Source organism: Bombus fervidus, chromosome 3, assembly GCF_041682495.2.
Source record: "Bombus fervidus isolate BK054 chromosome 3, iyBomFerv1, whole genome shotgun sequence".
Lineage (NCBI taxonomy): Eukaryota > Metazoa > Arthropoda > Insecta > Hymenoptera > Apidae > Bombus > Bombus fervidus.
In genome coordinates this window covers 14,324,201-14,351,988 of record NC_091519.1, presented here as the reverse complement: position 1 = coordinate 14,351,988, position 27,788 = coordinate 14,324,201, and the positions used below count along the sequence as shown (strand labels likewise).

The window sequence follows — 27,788 nt, the reverse complement described above, 5'->3', positions numbered from 1 at the left end:
TTATTAATAATAATTGTACGTATCTACGTAAAATTTTAGAGATATCAAAATTAATTCTCATTATATTTATATAAATATTAATTTTTAAATGAAAACATTCGTTCGATTTTATTTCATGGGCGGTGAATTCTGAGCAGTTTTGCAAAATACAATAGTAACACGATATCCCGCATCTCTTTCCGCATGAACACTTGGCAAGAATTCTGCTTCAACAATAGGAGGAAAATGTTTCAATATACGATATAATTCAAGTATCCACAACACTCGCATAACGACGTGAAATACAGATGTCTATTGTTGACAAAACAACTTTGAAAGAACAATCTGGCGTTTGTCACCGAATATATTTCTTATGCTACAGTGTAAAATCTTTACCTCCTCTGTGAACTACGTCTTCAAAAATATCCAATGCACGGAGCAAACTCACGCTCGAAATTAAATTGACATAATAGTTTTGGAATTTCATAAAAAATGTTACTCTTAACATTACGCGCGATTCGATCGAAACTAATTGATTAACTTTCTAAAAGAAGTAATTGATTGATTTCTAGAATATTAATACGCAGCTGAGATTTCACCGAAATATTCAACGAATATGAATATATCTATTTGAAATTAAATTCGAAATTCGAAATTAAGATAATATTTCAACGTAGATGTCCTTTCTGAAACATTTATACTATCGTCTAGTGGTTGAAAAGAAGGAACCACTGCTCAGATTTACTTTGCTTCAAAGGTAAAGAAAGTGAGAAATACCTGTAAAGTTTGATATAGAAATCGCTCGAAATTATTCGGATACATTGCTGATCAGAGTGAATGATTTATGTCGAATGACTGCGAAGTAAGAAATTTCTGGGAAAGGTTTCCATCATGAACTACACCTCGCGGAGATTGGACTGCATCTTTTACGATAGAGCCGTGAATATCTTAAATTCCGCAGCTCTGCCTTACTATCCAAAGATCTAGTCTAAATTACACTCCTATCAAGCGAGACAGTTCCAGGCTTTTTGGTGCATGCGAGAATAATATTTAACATTTCATTTTACTTTTCAAAAAAATGATAAATAGATGCTTTCGTTCGATCTGAAGTTCGTTAATATGTGCAAAGAGGAAGACAGTACACGAAACAAAAATTTGACACGGACAAAGGAAAAGCAAACGAGAGAACTTTCCCAATTTAATTATTTCTTTAAAGTGAGGAATTGTGGAAAGTATTGCTCCCCTTGACGTATGCAAAATCCTACTTGTTGAATTATACATGACCGTATTCTTAGCAATGTTTCCTGAGTTTTCGATTGCTGTAGGGGCTGAATGATAAATTGTCTCATTTAATCAACGTTTTCAATATCTTAGGAATTTATTATTGATTTTACATCGAATAGTAACGATGTTTATAAAGTACATAATAGAATCGCGCGATTGAACAGTCTCGTTATTAGTAGACGCTCGCGTATTTCATGTATTTCAAATTACTTGAATAAAAATAATTTATTCTACAAAATATACGTATACATAATGTATTTGTAGTGTAAGTTATCCATCGTCCATATTCATCGTGCTCGTCATTTCAACATCCTGTTGATCAAGCTGTTGATGCCATCCCATTAAGAAAAGATAAATTTTAATTATCGTAAGGCACACCGCTCCAATTAAATTGTCCAATCTTTCAGCCAAACAGTAATGATAGTACCTAAATCTATTGAAGTAGTACTTCAATGTGTTTCTCGGCTTCTCTTGTACGTTTTTCTCATCTTCTTGATTAGCTGTTGAATTTTCTACGTCCGTAGTCTGCAGGGCTTTGTTTCCTGTTAATGAAACCTGTTGCGGTAAAACTACGGCCCTAAATATTTTGTATAAAGGCTGATAGAACTTACGTTGTTTAACAGTTCTCTCCATATTTATTATTTTTGTATTCTAATGATTTTCTCACGAGATCACAACTGCCTGCCTGCAACATATGTATAAAACTAAAATAAAATCTGAACTGACATACAGACTGACGTACGCTTAATTAAAGATACATCTTGTGAATTCTTTAACCGTTTCGACTTAAAGAAAGGAACGACTCCTGAAAAGGTAGTCTCTTGTTTCTTTTAATTTTTAAATAACGTAAAGTGGAATAAAGCGCTCGAATATCCTTTTCCTCCTAAATCACTTCAATGCTCGCTTCTAACTTTCCTCAAAACGGTCAGCTACTTAAAAACTTTAAAGAAGCAAAGCTGAGAAGATAAATACCGAAAGTTTCGTACAAATATGTCTAAATTAAATTTCCAATGTTGTTTTCAATATTTTTGTAACAGCCTCTGTATAAAATGATTAATATAGTCCATCATACGTGAGTTTAGTCGTATCGAGATGATGAAACCTCATGAAGATGAAACTACATAGGTACATACATTGTCTCAGACAGCTTCAAAATCCCTTTTGACCTTTAAACATTGAAAAAACATCACTTAAAAATTCAACGGCGATTCGGATGAAATGAAAAATTCATAAAAGGGTTGGTGCGCGAACGAAATACGTTCCTGTCGCGTGTGACAATCATAGGTTTCCTTAAATTACAATAGGACGAGAACCGTGTCCCGGAGATTTCGTTGCTGGAAAACGTGTAATCTCGTCACGCGTAAAATGGGAGAGAACAAAACCCGATTACAATTCCACGCGAACGTATTTCAACGCTCCGAAACGTTTTATCTAGTGACGAAAATGGAGACTGCCAATATTTCGTAAACGAAATTCTATTTTGGTCGGTCGCGCGTTATGCCGAAACACGACCGTAGCGGTAGAAATATTTCCAAAGCGACACAATTAAAATATGCCAGAGAAAAGAATTGCTTGAACGTTAAAGTTATCTCGAGTTTCGGTAAAAAAAAAAAAGTATAAAAGAAAGAAGAATGAAACGCCATGTATTCAGCTTGCAACGTGCTAAAGCAAAATACGCTTTAGCGATGACCTATAACTGTTCCATTTGATACAATCTATGTATGTACATGTTAATATACGCTCCTTTTATTCTCCACACTTTTTCTCTCTAACGTGTTTACGTGCATTTATTTCGTTTATGGCGTCATTTTTCTTTTTTAACCTTCCTATGACAATATATCGAAGAACAAAAGACAAAACAAGATATGTGTGCTTGGTAAAGTCTCGATCTCATATTAACAGCATATCTTCCAACGAAAATTAAGATCACATAGTATAAATAAAAAATTATGAAACATAGACAGGAATAAAAATGTTTAAGCTCGTGAGGTTGATTTTACACGTTGAAGACAGCATAACTAATCTCTGCACGTTGATACTTCGAATCTCAAACATACTTATCTTTAAGGCTACTCATAAAACTGTATGAGGCTTCGGTGTTTAGCGTTATAGCGAAATACTATTCGCAATTGTTGAGGTTATTAGATGCGTGAACAAAGGAATTGTAAGGTAGAAAATATATTTTAAAACAGAAGTGTAAATACAAGTCGGAATATAATTTGAGCTGGTCCAGATCCGCGCGCTAGCAGTGTTACCCTATGACTGAAAGCCCCGAAGCCATCGTCGCCTATCTACTGTTTATGGTCTGCCTTCGTCCCAGTCTTTTGTCTATACGATGTCGATGGCTTCGGTGCTTGAGAAAACTAAAAAGACCAGATATAGAGTTTTTTTTTTTTAGAAGTGGTGACCACTTCAACAGCAATGAAGAAGAATTTTGAAAAATTAAATACTGCCTCTAGAGTTTTATTCTACTACTTTCATCCCAATTACTTTGTATAATTTCGTAGAAATAGCCATATCTACAGACAATAATATTGCTTCCAGCGTCTAATTCATATAGTACTTTATTGGGAAACAAAGATACATCAACGTAGTCGATAAAGGAAAAAGAGAAACGCGAAAACTCCATTATTTTCCGAAATGGAGCGAAAGGAAACGGCAGAAATTGAAAAACAGCGATCGAACAACGTATCTATTCGGATGGTTAATAAGGTTGAAATTCTCCGTGTGTTCGTCAGGAAATTAAGGAAACGTATTTTCCTTAATTACACGGTGTCTGGGAAACGATCGATCGAACGCGTTCACGGTTGACAGAGCGTCAGGAAGCGTTTCGAAATGCTCGACAAAACAGCGGCTCCGAATGAAAATCGAGTCTCCGTTCGATTTGACCGTTCTGCTCGGCAGAGCGACATCGAAACACCGAGTGTGAACGAACAAATGATATTTCCGTATTATCGTCGTTATCGAGAAACAATAGGTGTCACGTTCCATGCAGCCAATACCGAAGGTCGGTCGCATGTTTTTCGCGAAATTTCGAGAACGACGTTGAACTCACGTATTTTCTAGCAATTTCACGTTCGATCATTCGATTCCCTGGGATAAAACCGCCAGACCTGCATTCATCACCGCGAATGCTGTTTTTTATAGACGAATGCGCTGCGTCGGCATGAAAAAAAAAAAGTTGAAGGTTGTTTAATGTCTCTCTCTCTTTCACTCCTCGGCTCTTTTTTTCCTCTTTTTTCAGAGGCTGTCTCGATTTAGCTCCCAGGAGGTTAAGCGATACGCCTAGATATACGACGCGTCGATACGAGCAAGTGCATTGAAGTGGAGTTTTTGACGGATTGCCGGCAAAGAATTCGACTATTTCTCCGTTTACAACATTAATTTCAAATAGATATGAATATCGATCTTTCCTCGTTGCTAGACATATTTATTTTCCTTATCGCCTGCCAGAAATAGCGCTAAATTTTACGTGCAAAGAAATACATACGAATCTCGTAAAATTGTCGACGATTTACGTAAATGATAATTAATATCATTGATATATGTATATAGAAATTATTTGGATGTAAAAAATATAATAATTGAGTTTCCTTTTCCAAGCGTTTGATTTGTACAGAAATACTCACGTAACACGATGTCGCAAAGCAACAATTGTATCGTATCGTTGCACTAGTGATTTCAAATATAATAATCGCAAAACGATTTTAATCTTAGGCTTTCAGTAGTACAGCGTAAGTCTCTAGTGAAAACCACAAAAGCCCGACAATATTGATTAACGCCGGGAATTCCTTTCACCATCGCCATTACTTTTACTTTAAACGTGACAAAGAGTGTCTCGGAAGAAGATAAAAAACGCTTTATCGCGCAAAGCATTCCCTGATAATTTAAATACCTTTAATCCGAGCCACTTCAATCCTTCCGCTGAACAGGCAATTATTCTTTGTATTTCGTTAATTTCAAGAAAAGGAAGAAATTAGAGGGAATTATACATCTGTTTACTCAAACAGAAAATTTCTGTAGCACCTTAGAAACTACCGACGACCGCTTTACCACTAATATCCTATTTCACTTTTATTCGTTATATGTAGTGTACGAATAAAAATAATTGCTGAAACTTAATTATCAAATACCTGAATAGTTTTCTATCGTCGCAAGTAACTACGATTTAAATATCCAAGTTAACTGTACTGTTTCGAATACCGATTCATAATGTACTGGCGTATGTTCATTTGTCACTTGCAAGCCAAATGATATCCAATTCGTGGGTCGTGTGACAATGTTAAAACTAATAAAACCTTGAGTACAATACATTCGATAATATTATCGACTACGCTTATCACACTTAAACAATTTTTACTGGCTATTCAGCAAAGTTGTAGTAGCGCGCTATTATTTTTAGCAAGTATTGAAACAATGTCTCGTAATATTTAATACACGAGACGAAATAAAGGTTAAAATAATCAAACGTAAATTCCACATAGCGTACAATGTGACATTGATACGATAAATAGATTCGAAGTTACGGGGAAGCGAACCAGAAGCAACCAGAGCTTTCATGAAAAATGGTAAAAATTTCGTTGGCCGTGCGTGACCAGAGTCCAATACAGCGGATCGTTTCCTCGAATTTCCTTTCGCCTTTCAACTCCGTCTTTCTGTCTTCCAAATACATGTCGATTTCTATAATCCCATTTCACAGCCTCGCCGCAATATATTACGATTAAAACGATACATTCTGGATTCGATCCTTTATCTCACCATTCGCGTATTACAATATTGATTCTGTTCGAACCACGACGAAATGAACCGTGAATAAAATAAATTCGAGATTTGATTTTCCAACCAGTGAATATCGAAGGTGGTACGAAGTAATTTCCAAGCGTATCGCTGATTTCGTTAGCGACGGAATCCTTAGAACTGCAGAGGAAATCTTTCCTGTAGAACAAGAATTCCTTCGGTAACTTTATCCTACTGCGTTCCCTTTCATGAAAAATGGGATGGCAGAACTGCTGCCTGGGTAGGACAGAAAATTAAACTAGGATAATGTGCTGTTGCTCCATTCAAATCCATAAGACCATTCTTTTACCTTTCTCTCTAAAAACGCCATTTTCTCGTTCATTCGATTCGATGTACGACGAATGGTCACGTCGAACTTAAAATCCCTCTAAAGCGCTTGAAAATCAATTCCCGGCTTTATGCATTAAAAATCCAATTTGAACGCGTGCTTCGCATAGTTCTATAAATAATTTACGGAAAGTATCGTACATAACACGTGTCGATGTATTGACGCGTTTTAAAAGCGATCGTCATCGCAAAGCTGTTAAAAAGTGATTTATATAACGTTGCTTCATCGAGCAATCTTGTTAGTGGCAGGCAAGTGTGATCGAGTTTGCGCGAAATCTGCAAGTAAATCGAAGAGTTCAATCGGACAGACCAATGAAAACCGATGGGAATGATAACGAGCATTTTTCTCAATTATACACTACGCTGATATATCTTTCGCATTTATGGTTAAAATCGAGCCGGTCGCTATTGTTTTTCTTTTTAACGATACTTCTATTCGTTTCGTTGCTACTGAAATATAAATTAATAGGATGGAATAACGCGCAAGCTAGATATATATTAAATTAATAATCAAGCGAAGGATCGATTGATTTCGTTCAAAGTGCAGAACATTGAATCAAAGAACCAATAAGGAAACGTGAACTGCAGATGACATCCATGCTAATAAGGACAATGAAAATTCTTTATCAAGGAACTTATCGTTTCTTAAATAATATCGGAAGCAATTCACGTTTACGCATCAATTATCGAAATTCTGGGAAATTATAACTTGATCGAGATTCCAGACAAAATTTAATTACGGTAAAAAGTTTCAAAGGCTGACAGACATGTAATTTGTAAGATAATAGAGCAGCCGCCGATAAAAGACGGCTGTGTCCTAATGGAATGAAGTCTCACCCATACTAAGGAAAAGATGCACAGTCTTGTAGAAATTCAGCTGACGTTTCATAATCACATCTTTTTCTAAAAATACTTTCTGTCTGTTGTGATGAACTACATTAATTCTTGGAAATACAACAGGATGTTTAAAGGAACTCGCTATTCAGGACAGCACCAGGTTATGTCTAAATGAATAATTTCCGCGCCCTTTGCGCTGGCAAACAACGAACGAGATTAGCAAGCTAATTAGTCAAATAACGTAGCTCGTCCAAACGCGCGATTAATTCTCGAAACGTTCAACTTGTTAGAAACGATCTGTCAACCACTCTGGATCGATATTCACATTAAAACAAACCGGCGTATATCGAGCCACTCGAAAGTAACATTGTTCTCCTTATTCGATAACTTTGTACAGTTTCGAAAAGAGACACAACTACGCTTCATGCGTAATTCACAGATCATCTGATTAGTTTCGGTAAACCATAATGTCAAGTTTAAAAATGTAGTTCTCATCCTTTGTATTTCCATAGCGAAACGAGTAGAAGGCGAAGGAGATTGCGTTAAGGGGATTAAATGTATTCGCGAATAAAAGCGATTCCTGTGCACGCGTTTCAAGGGCACAAAGAAAATTAGAGTGGAATGGAAAGGAAGGAAAAAATAAGAGGAAGGAAGGAAGCGACGTCGGTAAAAGGGAGAACCGGCAGGATAAAATCGCTGAAGGTGAGCGAACAGTAAATCTCGCGGTACTGCGTCACGACGACGAGACGATTTGCAGTCGGCGCTGCCACTAATTGCATGTCAGCCCCAATGTTTTGCGTTTTATCTGACCAGCACGTCGCTCTTGCTATCTACCATCCGTTAACTGCCGTGTGAAATTTCACGGTGCAGAACCGTGTGTCCCTCGCTGCTCGAAACCCGGATGCTCCATCGAGCCCACCATCAACGATTTCATTCGTTATTGCACGCTGTTTAAAGAACAAGATTTTTACGATCTTTTCGTATGTTCTACACTACGATACTTCGATAGTGCAGTATTAAAGAACGTATCGTTGCGTTCACATTTTTAGGTAACCATAAACGTTTAATAGATCCGTTCTTTGCGTCTGTTCTTCCTTTTTTCCATGCTTCCTTGTCTGTTCTTCCTTTTTTCAAACCATCCTCTTTTTTTACCGGTCGAGAAGGATATTTGTCGAAGCTCGCACGCCACGTACGCAAGGTTGTGACGTGTTGTAGGCCTGTACAATAAATCGTTCAATTCAGGCTATTGTAGCATGACGTATCATGTGACTCTAGGGCGATTGCCTAGGCAGAACCATCGTTAGTATCGGATATCGATTATGTATGGAGTACCTTTCACGTGAAATTTATCACTCAAAAAGATGAATTTAGCTGTGTTCCCGACTTATGATCGTTGCGAGATAAGCTACGAACAAATTCGATACGCGAGCAAAATGTTACGATCAAAGGTGTATATAACAGCGTAGACAAAAATCGGTGTGATATTGAATCGTTCCATGTAGACTACGAAATATGGGTGTCCAAGGCAGATATCAAGTACGTTACTCTGGCCGTTTTTCGAAGATTCGACGATAAGTCGATTATTGAGTTTTCCACGATAAAACGGTATAACGAGAGAAAATACGACTTACGTATTTCCTTGTTTTTTATGGGCTGACGAAATTAAAATTAATCACGTAGAAAGCCTTAACTTTTGAAATGTAAAACAGAGCCTCGCTCCTAAATTCTGTGGACGCGTTCTTATTTTTTATACAGGAATCCTATCAGCTGAGTCAACACGCCAATTTACCATACGTTCCAGTCATGACCCGGCCTCTTTCGTAGCGCGACTTTCACACAGTGGTAGAAAATGGAAGGATTAGAAGACTGCGAAGAACGTGATGGAGGATTTGGTAGAAAACGCAGAACCCACTTAAGGGCGAAAATTTTCGTTGAAAGTCGGCAAATAAATAATTCTTGAACGAGGCATTTCCGCGGAACGAAGACCCACCTTTCCCTAGTACAAACTCAGTTCGGATTCTCTATCCTCCTTTCTAGTTCAGCCAGATCCAAGAGCGACCTTCCTTTTCTCGTGGGACAGCCACCCTTATCAACCATTGATTTACATCTCGAATTGTTCCTGCGGGAACCCGCCTACCTGTCGCACTCCTTCCGTTCCTGTTTTTCTTTGCCGACATTCGGGCGACTTCGTCATTCGACTTTTCGTTTTATCCTCACTTCTGGCTTCTGCACAATACCCTCACCCGTGACCACTGTGCTCCGCTGCTTTCATTCCTCGATATACGATTCACGCTCGCTCCTAAATTATGCGATGATACATGTCGGCTTTCACTTTTAATTTCTATTTTTATGATAGATTAACTTCCCGTAAGTTGCTTTCGTAGCGGACAAGCTACGTCGATATTCAGTTCATTTTGTTTTTCTTTTTTATTATTCCAGACTCTGAAAATACCCGGAAAAATTCTGATATATCTATCGAAACCTTTGCTACGTTATACGATCAGATTTTAAATCAAACGTTTGAAATTGTTTTCAGGGAAGATACAAATACGTTTTGGAAAGATTCACAAGCGAAATTTTATTTGAAGCGTAAACAAATTACCTACGCGTGGTTGTAAGGGGTGGACTTGTTAATAGGTATGTTAGGTAGTGAAAAATAGTACTTCACAGTTGGAATAATTCCTGCTTTTTTTCATGTAGTATATACACACAATGTCGTACAACGTATAGAGTTCTCAACTTTCTCAATTACCTAAGCATTGTTCTTGCAAAAAATAAGCATAGTTGGATAATCACGGAGTACTTTCAGGAAAATGCGTCGAGACAATGACGACACGGAAACTTATGATCGAATAATAATCATCGTGAATAATGAGAAAAAATTGAAACCATTAAAAAGTAATACACGAAAACTTACTAGACACTAGATGGTAATGAGAAAAATCGAGCAACGATAAACCAGACTATTTTGCTAATAGATTCTTCAACGAAATGAAAAGATCGCAGCCGATACTACGTTTAATGGAGTAGAAATAACGTTCATAACGAGAACTTTGGAAGATGAATCCTCACACATTTTGGTTTTTACGCTGTTCATTCCCAATCCTGCACACTGTACACTGTACATTATCTTTCTTGCGCATTCTCGTTTGCTCGTTAGCACGTACAACCGAAATTACTAAATTCTCTCTCTCTACCAAAATAATATACAATTAAAATGTAATCAAATTAGCTAAACATATAAACACCGTGGAAATAAAATTGCATGATGGATATAGTTGGAACGATCGATCCGATTTAATGTATAAAGTGAACTAATATTTTATCGAGTTATTTTTCGCAAACATATTATTCATTTGACGAAACTTCTTAAAAAGCTGTTCTGGCTTTATTGGCATGTTTCAAGGATTCCTGGGCGATCAAAAGTTATAAGGCTTTCAAAATGCCAGCTAAAGATTCAAGAGTTTTAGAAGTTCCAAAGTTTCCTAGAATTTCAAGGGTTTTTAAGATTCTCGATATTTACAATACTTTCTGTTCACGATCGTTCCGTGAAATTATTTTCCAAATTTAAGATTACGTGCTCGAAGTGCCCGAGATCGTATTGATTCGAAGAATTTTAAATTGCACCATCGTTAAATACTCGATACGATTAAATCGGCATGCAGAGGTTTAAGAAATGATTTAACAATTTCGATAGAAATATCGTAATATCTGTTTTATATATTTTATAAATAACAATTTAATTAAACTGCCATGTATCGTAATAATGATTAATGCGTTAAAGTGTCTTGGAACTTCTCTTGATTAACAGTTACCGCGGTTTAAACCTCATCGAGTTCATTTGTCATTCAAGAGGTTCGATATGTTAAAGTGTCAGCTTGTCAAACTAACAACGCAAGGACTTATCTAATAACATCTGTACTCTATGTAGGCGCAACCATTATACATACGAAGTTTCATTAATCTGTCACACATTCTTTGAACGTTAGATCCAACTAAAACCGCCGGAGGTATACATATAATGTAAGACATACATTGTCTGGCTTAAGATCAAAGTTAATTTTCAACTATCCGACACATGCATCGTATCTAATTTGCGAAAATATGAAAAATAAATCAGTTATATTCTCTACGAAACATTCGAACAGACAAAAACGATAATCATTTAATATCACACCTATCAATCATTTATACGTACATCAAATGATAAATTTCCTGTATAACTCCACACATTATGAAGCATCGAGTTCATTATACATGTCCCTCCATGCAGAAGTTAGAAATATTAATTAATAAAATTATTAACAAACTAACTTTATCAATAAAGCAAATTAACCTCTGTACCACTAAATTAATATCTTTCAATAATAAATGTCATATGATTTGTAGCCATTACCGATTATGTATATATTAACACCTGCCATTATACTAATCGAATCATTTAATCTGTTTGGTCCTATTTTCTATACAATTCGTAATACGTCGTTCGTTATTCTGTAATATATTATTTATTTCTAGGACTCACAAAATAATTACAATTGCTAGCCAAAGAAAGCAACAAATAAAGCGATGATTTATCTTATTATTTACGATACTTCGTTATTCTTTCCGCTTACCGCGTTACTTTTGCAGGTAGCCCCGAAATTCGATTTTCTCTTTTCGCCAACATACCCCCTGACACTTTAACTGTTCGTTCTATCTAGTTGGTACTCTATCTCTGTTTTTCCACGATTGCTTCGCGGATACACGATTAACCCAATAGCACCGAAAGAACGATAGAACAATCAGCAATAAATATAAAAAGAACGATATAACGTGTTTGGTGACAATTCGTTTTCCACTATTTCGCACGACACGATACCACGTTCGTTGTCGTCTAGTAATTTCTGCGGAACGTATACACAGTATATACAGGATTCTGTGCACCAGAAATCGAAACAGCCGCTACAAATGTTAGTGGCGAAACATTAATGAAAGTTGTATCTAAGCAATTGAAACGTGATACACTGTTCCCATTAGCATTGTACATTAGAAAATAGAATGTATTAGGCCCAACAGCGGGCACAATTGGAAAAATTCATCGAATGAAAATAATAAATTCCAGTATGCGTGCACTTGTATAAATGCAAACATCGACAACATGCGTATATAAATAGAGTTCGAACGTGTCGGTTTTACCGAGGATTCATTTTTTGACTGAACATTATACATTATAAAATTGTTTGTAATAACGCCTGAAATGGAACGTTCATTTAAAAACATGTAAACAGAAGCGGAGAAATGAAATATCTGCAACTGAATATTAATATTTTTACGTACTCTCTCGTCGCTGTTGCAAGACAAGGTCGTTTTAAATGTAATTAAATACGTGGAAAAGAGTAAACTAAAATTTATTTAATTAACGTAACATTGTTTAGGAAAAGTCGCGGAAATATTATATTTGAAATTCAGAATAAAATATGTTTCGAGAATTAAATTTTAATTCCATATCTATCAGAATTACAGAGTTTTCACGGTTAGGTGGTATTTGAAAATTGTTCAGCGTAGGAATTGTATTTCATTACGGAATACCTTTGACAATCAAAGGTATCTCGTAACCTTTGATAATAATCCGAAGCGTAATATATAATGAAAAAAAGGATCACGAGAGAAGTGTTAAGGAAAGGCAAGGAAAACTAATTTGCCTTTACTGGAAATGATTGCATCCGAGTACCGGTGTTTGCTCTCAAGAGATTAAGAGTTACCTACACGGATACTCTGTACTCGCGCGTATATTGGTCTGTCTGCGTGTCTCCATCGGGACACCCGAAAGAAAAGGAAACACCAGACCCACACAAAACAAAAAGGAACAAGTTTCAGGCAGAATGCACCCGGCACGTGTTACATTACATGCAACCATGCGATTGCTTCCCCATTCTAGTTGAACTCGTACTCGAATCCATGGACAAACATCCTCCGACAATCTTACTGAACGAAAAGGCGTTTCCATCGGGATCCCTTTTCTTATTTACAGTAAGAGACGATTTCTCTCTGAAGTCTTCTTGCTCCGACATGTTGCTTACCTCGTGTAGGATTTATATTTTACGTTAAGAAAGTTCATGCAACTTAATCCCAATTTAATTAAAGGAAAGTTAATCCTTATAAGTTGCGAGAGATAATCGAGAGAGAATCGAAAATTGAAAACCTGAGTGGAATGGGATGAAATCTTAACTGAAATATTTATCATCTTCGATCCAATCAACTTACATCTACGGAAGTTTTAGAACTTCATTGAACATGCTCTTCTACAATGATATATCACAGAGTGGTGACTTAAAGAGATTCGATAAAGTAGAGCTACATCGGTTCTTTTGAAAGTTACCTTTTGTTCTCGGATAGGAAACTTTCAGCTTACTTATACATACGGATGGTAAACCTTTGGAAGGCCCCAGCACGACAAAATCATAATTTTATTCGCGATAGACAACGTGTCAAGCGAATGTTCGACAACATTTGACTAAACCCTCGAAAGAAGCAGGAAGCAGGAACAATAAGTTGTTTAATCTTTGTGACATTCGAGTGCGAAGCCGGTAAAAATAAACATAAAATCCCAGTATCGTATAGAGAACAAACATCGATCGACAAAATGGCGTCGATAGGATTAATCTACTATTTTACAATAAGAAGTATTTTAAAAAGATTGAACGCCAGGAAGGTTATTCTTTAAATTCGAAGCATGCCTCACAGAAATATCTCGTCTAGATCAACTATCAGAAATCGTGAGTTCTTCTACCGCGAGATTGAAAGGGTAACCTAACTCCTCCTCCCCCGCCCCCTCTCCCGGATGACACACTAAGATGCTATACCCAGACGTAAGAACGCAAGAGAACCTGATGAGCTTCCAGCAGAACTTTCCCTCCTTATAGAATATAAAAGATAATGTGTCCTACCTTGTCTTCATCCTCCGCTATTCTGTCGGCTCTCCAAAGATCCTCCTCGGGCACTACACTCTGACATGAAATAACGTCCACCACGACACATATGACAACGATGCACAGGGGTTCACGTAAGTGCGAACATGGAATTCTCTGGAATATCTCACTCACGGGCGACACCTTGTACGACGGAAGTAAATACACTGAGCAATATTACGCGCAACAAGAATTCGTAGATCGGGAAACGACAAGGTTATTTCGTTCGTCTCGTCGCGAAACATATTTCTTATTCGACCGAAACAACACATGACACGAAACGACCTCCACGGTGCGCGGTCACGATACACACGCGGGAAAATTTCGCCAGCTCGAGCCATGTCGCTTTGTCGATCGTACTATTAATTATCGATATGTATCGTGAGCTCTGTCGAAAGGGAGACCAATGCGTGCGCATCTCAATGCGCATCTCGACCGCGCAACCGGTCTTTCGGCGGTTTTAATCGAATTTCTATGGGCGATCTTGATCATGTTTACGCCTCGATACTTCTCCTTTTGTGTCGCAATATCACATCTTACATTTAAATGCGTCAAGAGTCTTAAACAAAACAGAACCATCGATAAGGTGTTGGTTACCTCAATCGAGTAAATGAAATATCAGAAATCTGAATATAAAAACAAAATTGGTCGTTATTCCTCTCATTACGAGTTCTCTTGATTTCGTTCCTGTTCCAGTTTCTAGGTTCTTCATTCTCCATTTCTTCGTCGCTACGCAGTGGCGAAGTTGGACGGAACTCGTTATCGGATAGAACGGCCGATTACCGCCTCGTCTCGAGTTCGTCCTCGACTTTTAACGCGATTATACGTTGCTGAAACGCTAAATTGCACAGCGCAACGAGAGTTAACGCCTACGAAAACTGCAAATTCGTACAACGTACCTATGAACAGATAAACGAGCTTACGAAAGATAAAAATGTATTAGATTCGCGCATGCCGGATGTCGTTTCCTGCAATAAAATTTTAACCATGCTAATCTTGGATTATACAAAATGCTAACAAATAAATTCTGTGACCGGTCGCCAAATGATAGCCGTTATTAACAACTGGAATTCTATATAATTGAATAGAAATCTTGAATAAAAGCCTATAAAGCATTTTGTTCAAAGTTGAATTAAAGCATGGATTCTACAATCCTAGTTAATCGCCTTAGTACAGATAGACTGCGAATATTTCGTTAGAGGGCGATGTAACGATGAACACAAAAAGCACGTTAAAAGCTTGAAACTTATGGGACAACCTAAAAGCCATTTTTTTTTTATAAAATATACTAAATGTGCCTTACACCCTTATTCGAGGTTTTCATTTAATTGTCTACTCAGAAAAATTGGAAAGGAACGAACTTTCGCAATAATTTAGTAATATCGCGACAACTTCCGCTCGAATAAAAAATTCCGTTAATATCGGAAAACAATCGTTAAACGTTACGCACGACATTTAATCGATAAAATCACTTAACGGAACAAAGATCTGCGCCGCTAAAAAATTCTTGTGTGGAAGGTAACAGACGGTACGTGGTGGCATTTGTATCGAAACGTATATTGATGGAAACGTGTTACTAGCTGTTCGAGAGCGAAATAGCAAGAGCTCAAGGAATCAATCGAGCCTGAATATTTGAAGCATTCAGAATCTGTAAATAGTCAAAATTGCACTAGCTGTTCAAATAAACTATCTTCTCCAAAACCATTCAAGCAACACCCGATTCCCTAAGCGTCTAACATCGTAAAAATGCGCATACCTTGGATAAATTTACTGCAACGCTGATGCTATAAACTTTGGATTACGCTCGCTTTTCGGGAAAATCTGCTCTTCCGAAAATTCACCAACACGCTCAAACCGAAAGTAATAGCTGTGAATTATGAGACCACTCCGAAGCAGTGGCTTAAAGTTAAAAATAAATCTAACTTCAACTAAAATGAAATTTTTATCAACTAAAAAGAATAGAGAAAGAGAGAGATAGAGAGAGGATATAACTTGTAAATTATCCACTAACCGTTGGCTATCTTTAAAGATATTGTAGTCTAAAATTCATGGTCAGCCATAAAAATCTGTGCTTGCGGTACCGCGTGATTGTCCAATACTGTTAGTTGAAAATTATATGTAAGTAACTAAATGCAACAATTACAATATTAACACGCTGCGATGTTGACACTATTATAGAACTTTTCTCATCATCTACCTTCGTGAAATCATATAAATTGTCCAACTGCAGAGATTCTATTTTAAATTCTATCCGAAACCTATGCGACAACCTCTTTAAACTTGCCTCTACATCGACAGACGGATACAAGTAAAACTAATTGTTTCCGTATTGTCTTGAAATTACGTTCAGGATAATAAACGCTCCCAAATTTTCATCGAGTATCATTCAGGATGCTGGAACGCAGAATAATTTACATCAACCATAGACATTCTACCGGGATAAGAGTATACTACCTACAATATTGCAAACTGGAATGTCTGATGCCGTTGCGTTGTTTCGTAATTCGCGCATAAAAGTAACAGCAGCCGTTACAGTACAAACAACATCGTAGAACATTCTACGGTATATTGTCTTTTGCCTAAACAGCATAATGCTAAACGCTCGATTATCATAACAATTGTTCCCGTACCGCGATACCGTAATTTATGGAAACAAAAAGCGAATCACGATTATTAGCAGGCTAAAAAAGCCGCGCGACAATCCGGGGTTGTGCTATTTTAAATGGGCTTGCTCTTGATTTCTCGCATAACCGAGCAGAAAAGAGAGAGAGAAAAAAAAGGATCGAACTACACTTCGTTTCGCTAAAAATGTAATGAAGCTACTCGGAGGCTACGATAAAAATTTAAATACGAAGAGAAAAGCGTGTAAGAGTGGGCCAGATTAGTGATCACTCTGGCACTTTATCTCGTAAAAGGGGAGAAGGAAAATTGACGAAGGAAAAGAGAAGTTTACGAAGAACCGGAAAGGTTGAACCAATCGCTCACCTGTTCTAGCAATCGCACACCTGTAAACGTAGCCACTACTGCTAAACCAATCGTCTCGTACGAATCGTTGTTTGGCCAGTTTACGAGCCCTTGCACTCCACGGGTATCGATTACCGATCGCCTCGGCTACCGTTTTCTTCTAATTCTAAAAAATGGACCAGAGACTTTCCGCAAGCTCCAGTGAAAGGTCTGAACTCGTGTGAGAGAATCCTTGATACTGAGAAGAGAATAAACTTTTCGGAAGAATACTCCAGAACTTTCTCGCTCGAAATTCTCGAAAGGTAGGTCGATTTGGCTCGGTTACTCCATAATTACCCAATCTGCCGTATTCTTTTACAAACTAGCTAACGATGAACAGAAATTATCGGCTTTTAGAATGCTTCAACATTTCTGTACGTTCTTTTCTATCTCATCTTCTCAAAAATTTTCCAATCCATAAAAAGATAATATTTTTCGCCTTTGAATTCGATCGGACAACGATAAAACGGATCATAAAGAGATCTTCAACTTTTATGGCTAAAATGTATCCTATATCTACTAGTACTCGAAACCATATACCGATGATAAAGAACCTTTGAAAACCTCTGGTTGTAAAAATCGACATAGAATAATGTAACTTTTACAACCGTTTTACTTTTAGCTATCTTGGCCGACAGAGCCAGGATTCTGCGTGTCTAGATCCTACCGCAATCTTGAAGTAGTAGAAATAGTAGGAATAAAATCCTTTGGGTGATAGAAAAATATATTACTCGCGAGAAAAGCTATGTAAGAATACTGTATAAGAAATACGGAATTTAATATTTTTGTAAAAAGATTAATTTTATATCGCAAGAAAAGCGATGACTATAAAAGCTACTTCTAATCCTTTTAATGCTAACTTTCATCGTGCATTAGAATAATTAGGAGATGAAACAAATATTTTATCGAGTAATAACTTCTGTCAAATAATAACTATATTTGAATTATTTGAGAAGTTGTATCGTATGTTTCTTTAATGTTATTCAGCCAATTCATAGATGATTGAAAGAAAACCTAAGGAGCACGGTCCTGAACAACGTAATGAAAACCAAAGGAAACCTTTATCCGACCATTTGAACGCCAATTTGCATATTCTATTGACCGTCCCGAGCTTCGCTAGTTCTGTTATTGGTGTAACTTTACCTTTCAAAGTGCTCCTAATATTACACCCCAGCTATTCGACCAACTTCTCCCTAGTCTCTTGAACGTTATACCAATAGGTGGTACGAATGTCCCTCTGCGAGTTAACGTATGCTTACATACACACCTTTGAATCTAGTGTTCTTTACAATACTATTTGATCTCGATTATTGGAATACCATTTAACCGAATATTTAATTATTCCAACACTGTTTAATCAACAAACGATATCGAAATTTTACCAACTAGTTATGCAATTAATTTTAATCGTTGGATTATAATAACGAAAAATAATACGTCGGTAATGTGCAAAAATCGATTAAAATGCCCCTGAAATTAGGCAAACTCTCTCTACACGAACGTATGTATAGCAGCTCAAGCATTGGGGTACGCAGTGATTCTCAAACAGTTCATTTATACAAGTCCCAGAGAAAAATAATCTTTTCCTTCCAAAACTATTCTAATCTTTAACCTAGACTGTACAGTCAATCAAACATTTTTCGTACTATTAAACAATCAGGTATTTATAAAACCACTTGCTTTTCTTCGCTTTCTACCTTGTATTTTGTACTATATTATATTAAAAACGTAAGATATAGCACTAGCATCACAAAAGTATACATCATTATATAGTCAAGAAACAATTCTGCTAAAGAGAAACTGTGTATCCTTGACCTACTAGGTGGACAAAATTTAAAATCTGTAACATCGATTACAAGTATTTCGAACGAAGTATTATTAAGTCAGCAGTAATTTTTATAACTATTGGAGAACTGGTAATTTACTTATGGTTTTCCGATGAGTAACTTGATCGCGATTAAATTTTAACCGTTGCAGTGCACAGAGTTTCTGCTTCCCTTTCTCTGTACATGGCACTTTAAGGTACTGTTACAATCAAGCCAGATTCAGCTGATCCTTGCTGTACGCAAGAAATTTCAGCTTAGATTGAATCGCGTATAAATGAATGCCATGCAATTACACAAACACAATGTAATCAGCGGACAGTTGGGAAAGTTTAGATTGGTCATAGCTATCTCTCTGCTTATGATTATTACGAGCATCTCTTACTTGATAAGTTAAAGAAATATCAAACTATATCGTCTTGCGATTTTCAACACCTTGTAAAAAACGGATTTATCAAATTTTTAATCTCGTGCATCGTGTCTTTTATTTATCTTTTACGTTATACGTGATCCATATTCTATCTCAAACATTAAGCAAAAATCAAATACTCCTTGTATATTACAAATAGCTCATTTTTATGCAAATTTATATTTCTATGGACATGATTAAAAAAATATAACGTAAATAGAGATTCACTTTACTTATTAAAAATTATATGAATTGCTTATAACAAGTACTTTACGTATTTTCGTATATTATATGCATTTTATTCGCTTTTGCATCTTTAAATTTCACATAAATACATAAAAGTCCACAGTCTAGTTATCATATATGCCTAGTAAAAAGTACATTAACACGAAAGTCGTCTGTCGATGAATTCAAGAACAAAAAGCAATAAAATGTCCAGGAGAAAGTTACCGTCGACACGCTTCGTTGGTTACGAAAGAAAACTCAAAGACACTTCGTACATATTTCAAGAAATAGAATCTGCACAGGCACGGTCCCTTCTAATATTTTTCATAGCAAATTTTAATAACGACATAGATTCGCTATTAAGAAACTCGTTATATCGATTCGTTGATATCATAAATGAGTTGGGATAAGCGATAAAAGAAAATACCAAAGAAAATAAGATGAATAAGATAAAATAGAATTTATTATTTATGAACATTCAAATGTCTAATCACACACATTATTACACACTAAACGAGGATGACGTGATTTAAAGATGATATCGAGATCCCGATGCGGGACATATGAGTTTAGAAAATATTTTATGGTTTCTTGTCATCATCCTTGTACCAATCCTCACTGTAAAATGGTATAATTGTTTAATTAATCTTGCTTTCTGATCGTTCAAATATTTTACTGGTGTATTTTTGAAAAATTATTACTATTAAATCATACGTACCAGCCGGGGACATTTTCAGGTGCGTCGCATCTTTGCTGTTCCTCGTTATAAACAGTTCCGTCGCTACAACCTTGTTCACGTGGTGTTACTCCGTTCAAACAGACATAAAACTTCTGACAATCATCCGGATGAGCAAATTTAGGATGATCGACAACCATTCCTCTGGTATCGACCTGACTTTCTTTCGGACATTCGAAACCGTCTTTCAACTTCTTGTCTACTACTCCACATCCCTGTAGAGATGAAATTTAACATTACATGTAGAATACGTTGTTGCGAAACATATTAATTTTCATTTAGTACGTGTACTATCAAGTTGCGATATTCTCAATATCAAGACTAAAAGAAGAAATATATTATACATGTAAAATATAGGACAACGTTTACCTCTCGTCCAGCGCTATCAGGCCATACACACGTGCCGCTATATTCGTCGAAATGCAATCCAGTGGTACAGGTAATTTCGATCGCTTCGCCATCGATGCAATTGTAAAAGATGTTACAAACAGATGGATCTGGATGAGCAAAGAAACCATTCCTTCGTGGACACTTCTTGGTCGGTTGAGGTGGTTCTGTAAATATAGAAAAAATATAACGAGAATTAAAAGCACTTTCATTACTTGTCGTCATAGTATCCTGTATGTCAAGGACATCAACCGCAAAAGCCAATGACACGCGTAACATGTCGTACTTGGACAGTTCAATTTTATTCCGACGAGTGTGTTTCCAACACTTGATACAAGCATTTATTACAAAAATATGGAAAATAATCAAATTCTCAAGGACTAGATTTTATTTCCAACCAATACAATTTATGATGATCTTACGTAGTTCCAGACGATCTCCACAATCAACGTTGAATACGTGATCGCATTTGTTCACTTTACGATTGAGAGGATCGAAAACCAATCCATCTGGACAAACCTTCTCCGTGGCAACGCCATCGATGCATTCGTAGTATTTGTCGCACTGCTTTGAATCCTCATACTGGCCGTCTTTGCTCGGGCAGTTGAATGCACCGTCTATAACAAGTTTCACATAAATGAAAGTTTACTCTCTTTATATATATATATGTATATATGCGGTAATGAAATTTTCTCCAGTTCTTTTCACGTGTAACGTTTATTTGAGAAACAACCATTTGTTAATCATTTATGCATATATTCGGAAATTTTCGGCGCCGAGGTTGAAATATTTTTCAGTTTTTCTTGACAGTGGAATTTTTACTACAGTGAAAATAAAGTTTAATCCCACATTATTCAATCGGACAATAATCTAAATGGAATATTTTATCACGCGATACGACTGGGAATTCACGTAGGTGAAAATGTCGATGAAAATTCTCAAGTGAAAATAAAGTTTAATTTTAGATTATTTTCGTTAGATAATCGATTAATATTCGCGACTATTAAAAATCACATAGCGGAGCGATAAATCAAAGAATAATCTAAATGGAATATTTTATCAGACGACAGGGCTGGGAATTCACGTAGGTGAAAATGTCGATGGAGTAGCATTCTCGGGGGACTCGTTTTCACTTTGTAAAAATCTGGAATACAAAGAGAGAAAGAAACTGGAACAAATTTCTTAAATTTCTCCACGTTACTTGCGGCATTTACTTTGTAAGATATACCGGAAATCAATGCCACGCTTCAAGAGGCATATAAAGTAGCTTGGCGAGAAATGCTGTAGCATACGCGAGTTAGTCGAACCAGCCTAACTTCTCTTTCTGTCCCATGAATCTTAAATTCGATAGGCATTATTTTATTTCTTTACGTAATTTATCGGTTTTACATATGTATAGAGACGATAACCACTGCAGATACTTATGCAACTCAGCGAGCAACAGATCTGACATTTACGCTTTAGAAAGTTTAGTTCGACTGTCTTTTACGCGCTCTCCAGGCGAAATGAATACCTTTGGAACGTACTAGAGACACGGATAATTTTTCTCCTCAGGATGGGCGACGAGTTTCAGGCGTTTAAATAGTTATGAAATTTTACCGGTTTTACGCGATGATTACGATACCGGAAATTCAGTAGTATTTTAGAAGCTGCGGCAAACCGTGCCGAGAAATTAAGAGAAAGTCTGAGATCTGTTTCAGTGAAACCATTCTTTTCCTTCTCGGTAATTAGCATGTACTCTTTTTGCTTCTGGTTGAAAACGTGCAAAGTAAATTCGAGAAATTTCATGTTTGCTTGAATTACTTTTCACGATGTTAATTTATGATTTAAAAATATACAGTTAAAAAATATTAATCCCTTCCATTGGTATAAATAAACCGTATAATATTGTATTTGGTATAAAAACGACACACTCGAACGAAAGTATTTTTATTGTTACAATTAAGAAAAATACCTACCACTATTATTCAAAATACAGGATCTCGATGCTTAATTCAAATATTTGTGTAATTAATCGTCAAGTACAATATTCTTTAATAACGAAGAGAAATATTTCCGTATAATTTCATTGTTTTAAGTACGTATGCCTTTTCAAATTTTGCATAGAAAATTATTAAAATACGATACTTACGCGTTACGGCAATCACAGCCAATATCGTTACAAAAGACTCTCTGATCATATTTATCCTTTATTTTCTCGACTTTGATGAAAGCAAATCACGCGATCTAGCAAAGATTATTCCAAACACTGGTCACTAAAGTATGGTAATCTGTATTTTTTGGTCTTCCTTCGAAATGGTGTCTCCGTCGCGAAACACTGCAGCTCTTCGGCAACTCACCACGGTGTATACCCTGTTAGTCCCCACTACGTGCAATACTTCGTCCCCACTTTCGTTTCGTTTTCATAGATGGATAACCGTCTAGAATCAAGATTGATCGGAGGGACCACGCGCTTTTACCCTTCTTTCCCTCTTCCAGATACCGTCACCGCTGTTCATCTTCTTCCTCTCTTCTGTGCCGTACTCTCACTTCGACGTCCTTCGCCAACGTTTGCGGAAAAATTAAAATTACAGCGATCTTTACAAATGATCATCGCGTTCCTGGAATGTTTCGAAATCCATGTAACTATAATGCTATCGGTAGTTTGCTTTTCGTAAACTTTGATTCGTTTTTACTATATCTGGTTCAAGTAATTTAAAATAAATCTAGACATATATGTATTATGTTATAAATTTAGGTGGATAGTAAACGAACATCGAATCTTGTTAGACAATGTTTGATCTTATTATATCATTCGATTTACGATGTTAATTTCCTCTTCAGAAGATCGGTTACGCTACATCTTTCACTCTCTCCTCTTATGTTTCTTGCCTCTTTCGTTCCGTTTCTTTCACTGATGTACCGCGTGTTTTACCCAATTGATAATTCTTATCGTCTTCTACGTCTTGTCGATCCTAGTATGAAATTTACCAAAACTAATTTTATAAAATATCGTAGTATCAAATAATTCTTGTTTATTAGCGTAATTTGAAAGTAACGATAATCTTATAGATGGAATAAGATAGTTTGACACGCGACTAACATTGTTCCAAAGTGTTACATAAAATTTCTTCGAATCGATTATTGCGAAAGCGACACTAAATTTAATTTATCACGAAAGCATCACACGTTGGCACACTGATCGATCGAGCAGATTTCGGAAACGTTTGCCGTGAAATGCGAAGAACTTTCAGACGATCACTTTCACTGCTCACGGAAATTTACACGCGATTTGAATTCACTAAAGAAAAAGTGACAATACTCACACCGATAAATACGAATAGCTCGAAAGACTAATTTGTTTGTAAAAAGTATTGTAAAATTTTTGACACGTTCCCGATAATAAAGAATCTAATAAATGTACTTCGATATAATTATATACGATGATTTTATACAAAATCTTAAACAAAGCACCAGGAACCGTATAGGCAAAATATTTGCATTTGAAAATATCTGTTTTCTGAAGTTTCTCGCTTTAATTTCTATGATGTTATCGAGAAGTTTCAACGAATACAAATAAAAGCAAAAACTTTCACTCTCGAGTTCGGGTGACAATTTCGTTATATACGCACGAGTATATGTTAACAGTAACAGAATTATGCAATTGTATGTATGGTAGTTAGAAAATAATTTCGTTCCCATGTTATAAAAAAGAGAGGCGTATTAAAAGTGTTTTATTTTCCATGAAATATTTAATAAGTCAGTGAACATTAAAATCTACAGATGAACTTAATCTTAAATCTACGTCGGTGGTTTGGCGCCTTTTCTCCTGCTATGTCCACCGGAAGGTTTTGGTTTCGGTGGTGGATTTTCCAAAGCGTCCAATTCCTCGTCGGTCAATTGACCTTTGTACCAGTCTTTGCTAAAATTCCACAGAAACATCTGCTTATTATCTTCGTCAGAAAGTAAAACACGAAACGAATACCGAATTTTTGACAATTATTATTTATCCTCGGCAATAATCCACACTGAACGTGCTTTATCTTACTGGAACTTACCATTCGGGTATTTTCCTCGCCCAATCACATTTTCCAGTGCGTTCGTCGAAAGCTTGACCCAATTTACAACCGCTCCTCCTAGGTATCTCTCCGTTCACGCACACGTAAAAATATTGACAATCCTCCGTGTCAGGATATCGAGGGTGCGTAGCGGCAACAGAGTCGTCTACTTTTGGGCACGTGAAATTAAATAATTCCCTGGAACCGCAGCCTTTTTTCTGCGCCTCGTCGGGCCAATTGCAAATACCCGTTTTCTCGGAGAAGACCAAACCCTCTGGACACGTAATCATATTATACTTTCCTTCTACACAGTAGTAGAACGTATTGCATATTCTAGGATCTTCGTGAGCGAAATAGCCGTGCATTCTTGGGCAATGTGGAGAGGGTTGTGGTTTCTCTGTAATCGAATTTATTTACGGTTAGCAGGGAAATAATTTAGAGCACGTTGTAATACAATTCGATACTCACGTAATTTTGGCCTCTTGGTGCAATCGATTCCGAATGGCAGGTCGCATTTTTCGTGTTGAGGGCTAAAGTCGTTAAACACAAGACCATCGGGACATAGTTTCTCGATGACTTTGCCATCCCGGCAGTCGTAATATTTGTCGCATTGTTCCGCATCAGGAAAATAACCGTTAGGTTCGGGACATTGATCCGAAAGTTCTTCTTCGTCCTCCTCGTACTCTTCCTCGTCTGCCGTAGGTTGCTGTTTCTTCTGCAACGCTGGCAAAGCCACTTTCCTACGATTCTGCTCGAGTGCCTCTTGCTTCCTCGTTAAAGCGGTGACAACACCTAAAAAATGTCCGATTGTTACGATATTTACGAACGTTTTTTTTCTAACGCGTTAGCAAAACCCTTGGCTGCAATTTATTCTTTCATATTTCCTTGTAGGAAATTGCATTTTCTTTTTTTCTACGTTTTTGCTCTGAAGAAAATGCATATTCGACCTTGGTTTAGAAATAAATTTCATTTCAACTCTTTCTATGCGAAAAGGTGAACTTATACAATGCGGATGCATTCACGTCGGTAGCCAGGAATAACGAATGAATTTGAATAAAAAATACAAAGAGTAGAAAATAAAAACGGTGAATGGCGAGAGAGGGTCGACTGGTCGGAGTGTTTTCAAGGCAAGACGCGACGTCTTGCGTCCCTGAATAAACGCCGGTTTGTACGTAAACGCCGGTCGACCTCGCGAACGGAAGAAAGCGAGAAAGTGGCTGGTCCCCGTGTGTGTCTGCTCGGCCATAACTTAAATGTCGTTTAATCGCTCAGACCTGTTAACTTTCCAACACTCTATATAGGCTTCGATACGTTTTGAAGATGATAATTTTAGCCGTGCGAACTTAAATTTATCGTGGAACTATAGCAGGCCATGTCGAGAAAATGTATCTGCCAATTAATCGCATCGATCGAATCGTATTTATGTAGAGTAGGTAATTCAAAGAGACGTTCAAGTAATTTCGCAATGAATTAGTTTACTTTAAAGAGATCAACGACATTAGAGGAGTCACTTTATAGAGAAAAATTGAAAATTCTAGCTGATGGATATTCTTATTACTGAGAAGACAATTCGATTAAATATCGACTAACCACTAATTAGATTTCGACACCACGCGTCACCGTGATTATCAAAGTAACCCAAGTCGAGAATCTAAAAAGAACGAATCTGTTTCTTACTTTCCGTTGCGTTCATTTACATTACAATAATATGAAATCCTCTTTACAAAGTAGTAGAAATCGAATCTTCGGATTAAGCTGGTTGTTGCGACGTCAAACACAATTCAATTCATGCGTCAAACGCAACACTTTGAATATCTCGAAACGAAAAATATACGACACAGGCCACTTTCATAATCACCGGCATACGTGTGACGCACTAGTTGCTTTCCACAGCTCCGGCGTTGCACATATGCGACGCATTCTAAAATCCGTCCTAATTATCTACTTATCATTTTCTATTATTATATATGCATACGAATATATGTCATATTATGTAACACGTTGAAAATTTCAAACTTGGCCTGTGAACAACGACTTTTTCCTTAAACGGCGGTAGCGAAAGGATTAAATAAGATTTTCGTTCGATTTGTTCGTCAAATTGCAAATCAGCACGTGGTCTAGAGAAATGAAACTTTCTATAAGAAGCTGAAGCGAACTGATTTCTGAACAACAAACGATGTTGTAAGTTGTTTCGTGGATAGATAAGAATCGTGTATCTACATATGTAGCACGTATAAATCAAATTATGAATGAATCGGATCATTCAACCAATATGCATGTAAATTAAGGCTACAGTTTCCATATTGCGCGACTATCTCTATACACGATCAGATGTAAATTATTAAGAATCTCTACAAAGTAGAATTGATAGCAAACTTATTCTAGCAACTAGTAGAAGCTATAGTAACAGTCGGAGCAATAATTAAATCCACGTCGCTACTTTGTAAGAAGTAAAACAATACCTGGGATAAAGGTCACTAGTCAAACTGGCTGTCATTTTAACAATTATTCTCACGGTGTCTTTCTATCTTACAGTGAAATTCTTTAAAATTCAAGTATTTAGCAAGTTTGAAACAATTTGTCTATAAACTATTGACTTCTGTTATCGAATACGAAATATTCACGTAGTTACGTTTACAAAACTAGAAAGTTTAAACGAGTGAAAACGCAGTTACACACTTAATAAGGATTGAAACGTTGGTTTTATAAAATTACTCACCGAGACAAATTAGGAGACACAACACCTCCGTCTTCATCCTGACGGAGGACGTGAATATTTGAAAAAAGTATAGTCTTTTCGTTACGTCAGAATCAAGTCACGGTTCTTCGAACGTGAAGGAATTGATGACTAGAGACTACTGGGTCGCATCGAGAGGGTCCCAGGGCCTTATATGCATCCCCCACTTTTCCATTCACGAGGTTACAACATTCGATGACCGCGTAGAACCAAAGGAGAACCATTGCTCTTCTGCATACTCGCTTCGATCCAACACT

At 36.7% G+C, this 27,788-nt stretch overlaps 4 protein-coding genes across 11 annotated transcripts in view; all 4 read right to left on the bottom strand.

Moving 5' to 3' along the window:
* The window catches only part of LOC139998440 (TWiK family of potassium channels protein 7), a 363,454-nt gene extending 348,943 nt beyond the window's left edge, over window positions 1-14,511 (bottom strand). For all 3 annotated transcript variants that reach the window (XM_072022971.1, XM_072022970.1, XM_072022974.1), the window contains exon 1: window positions 14,154-14,511. The gene's annotated coding sequence lies outside the window, so the exon portion shown is untranslated. The remainder of the gene's footprint in view (window positions 1-14,153) is intronic.
* Window positions 1,328-5,547, bottom strand: LOC139998519 (uncharacterized). Of its 6 annotated transcripts, XM_074111616.1 has the most exons (4): window positions 5,159-5,366; window positions 4,893-5,005; window positions 1,875-1,948; window positions 1,328-1,805 (listed from the first exon to the last, which is right to left on the bottom strand). In XM_074111616.1, the coding sequence occupies exons 3-4, from the start codon at window positions 1,894-1,896 to the stop codon at window positions 1,534-1,536; spliced, it is 294 nt and encodes a 97-aa protein (XP_073967717.1). In that variant the 5' UTR covers window positions 1,897-1,948; window positions 4,893-5,005; window positions 5,159-5,366; the 3' UTR covers window positions 1,328-1,533. The 6 variants fall into 6 exon arrangements, with proteins under 6 accessions (XP_073967717.1, XP_073967716.1, XP_073967720.1 ...); XM_074111615.1 differs by lacking the exons at window positions 4,893-5,005; window positions 5,159-5,366 and adding an exon at window positions 5,397-5,547; XM_074111619.1 differs by lacking the exon at window positions 4,893-5,005 and having other exon boundaries at window positions 5,159-5,367.
* Window positions 14,512-20,079: 5,568 nt separating the features above from the next.
* Window positions 20,080-23,094, bottom strand: LOC139998521 (protein obstructor-E). Its single transcript, XM_072023128.1, has 5 exons — window positions 22,889-23,094; window positions 21,180-21,374; window positions 20,740-20,924; window positions 20,353-20,585; window positions 20,080-20,252 (listed from the first exon to the last, which is right to left on the bottom strand). The coding sequence occupies exons 1-5, from the start codon at window positions 22,935-22,937 to the stop codon at window positions 20,216-20,218; spliced, it is 699 nt and encodes a 232-aa protein (XP_071879229.1). The 5' UTR covers window positions 22,938-23,094; the 3' UTR covers window positions 20,080-20,215.
* A 1,345-nt stretch (window positions 23,095-24,439) lies between these two features.
* Window positions 24,440-27,671, bottom strand: Cpap3-b (cuticular protein analogous to peritrophins 3-B). Its single transcript, XM_071999828.1, has 4 exons — window positions 27,514-27,671; window positions 25,263-25,586; window positions 24,795-25,191; window positions 24,440-24,658 (listed from the first exon to the last, which is right to left on the bottom strand). Exons 1-4 carry the CDS (start codon window positions 27,548-27,550, stop codon window positions 24,538-24,540), a joined length of 879 nt encoding a protein of 292 aa, XP_071855929.1. The 5' UTR covers window positions 27,551-27,671; the 3' UTR covers window positions 24,440-24,537.
* Between the last annotated feature and the right edge of the window lie 117 nt (window positions 27,672-27,788).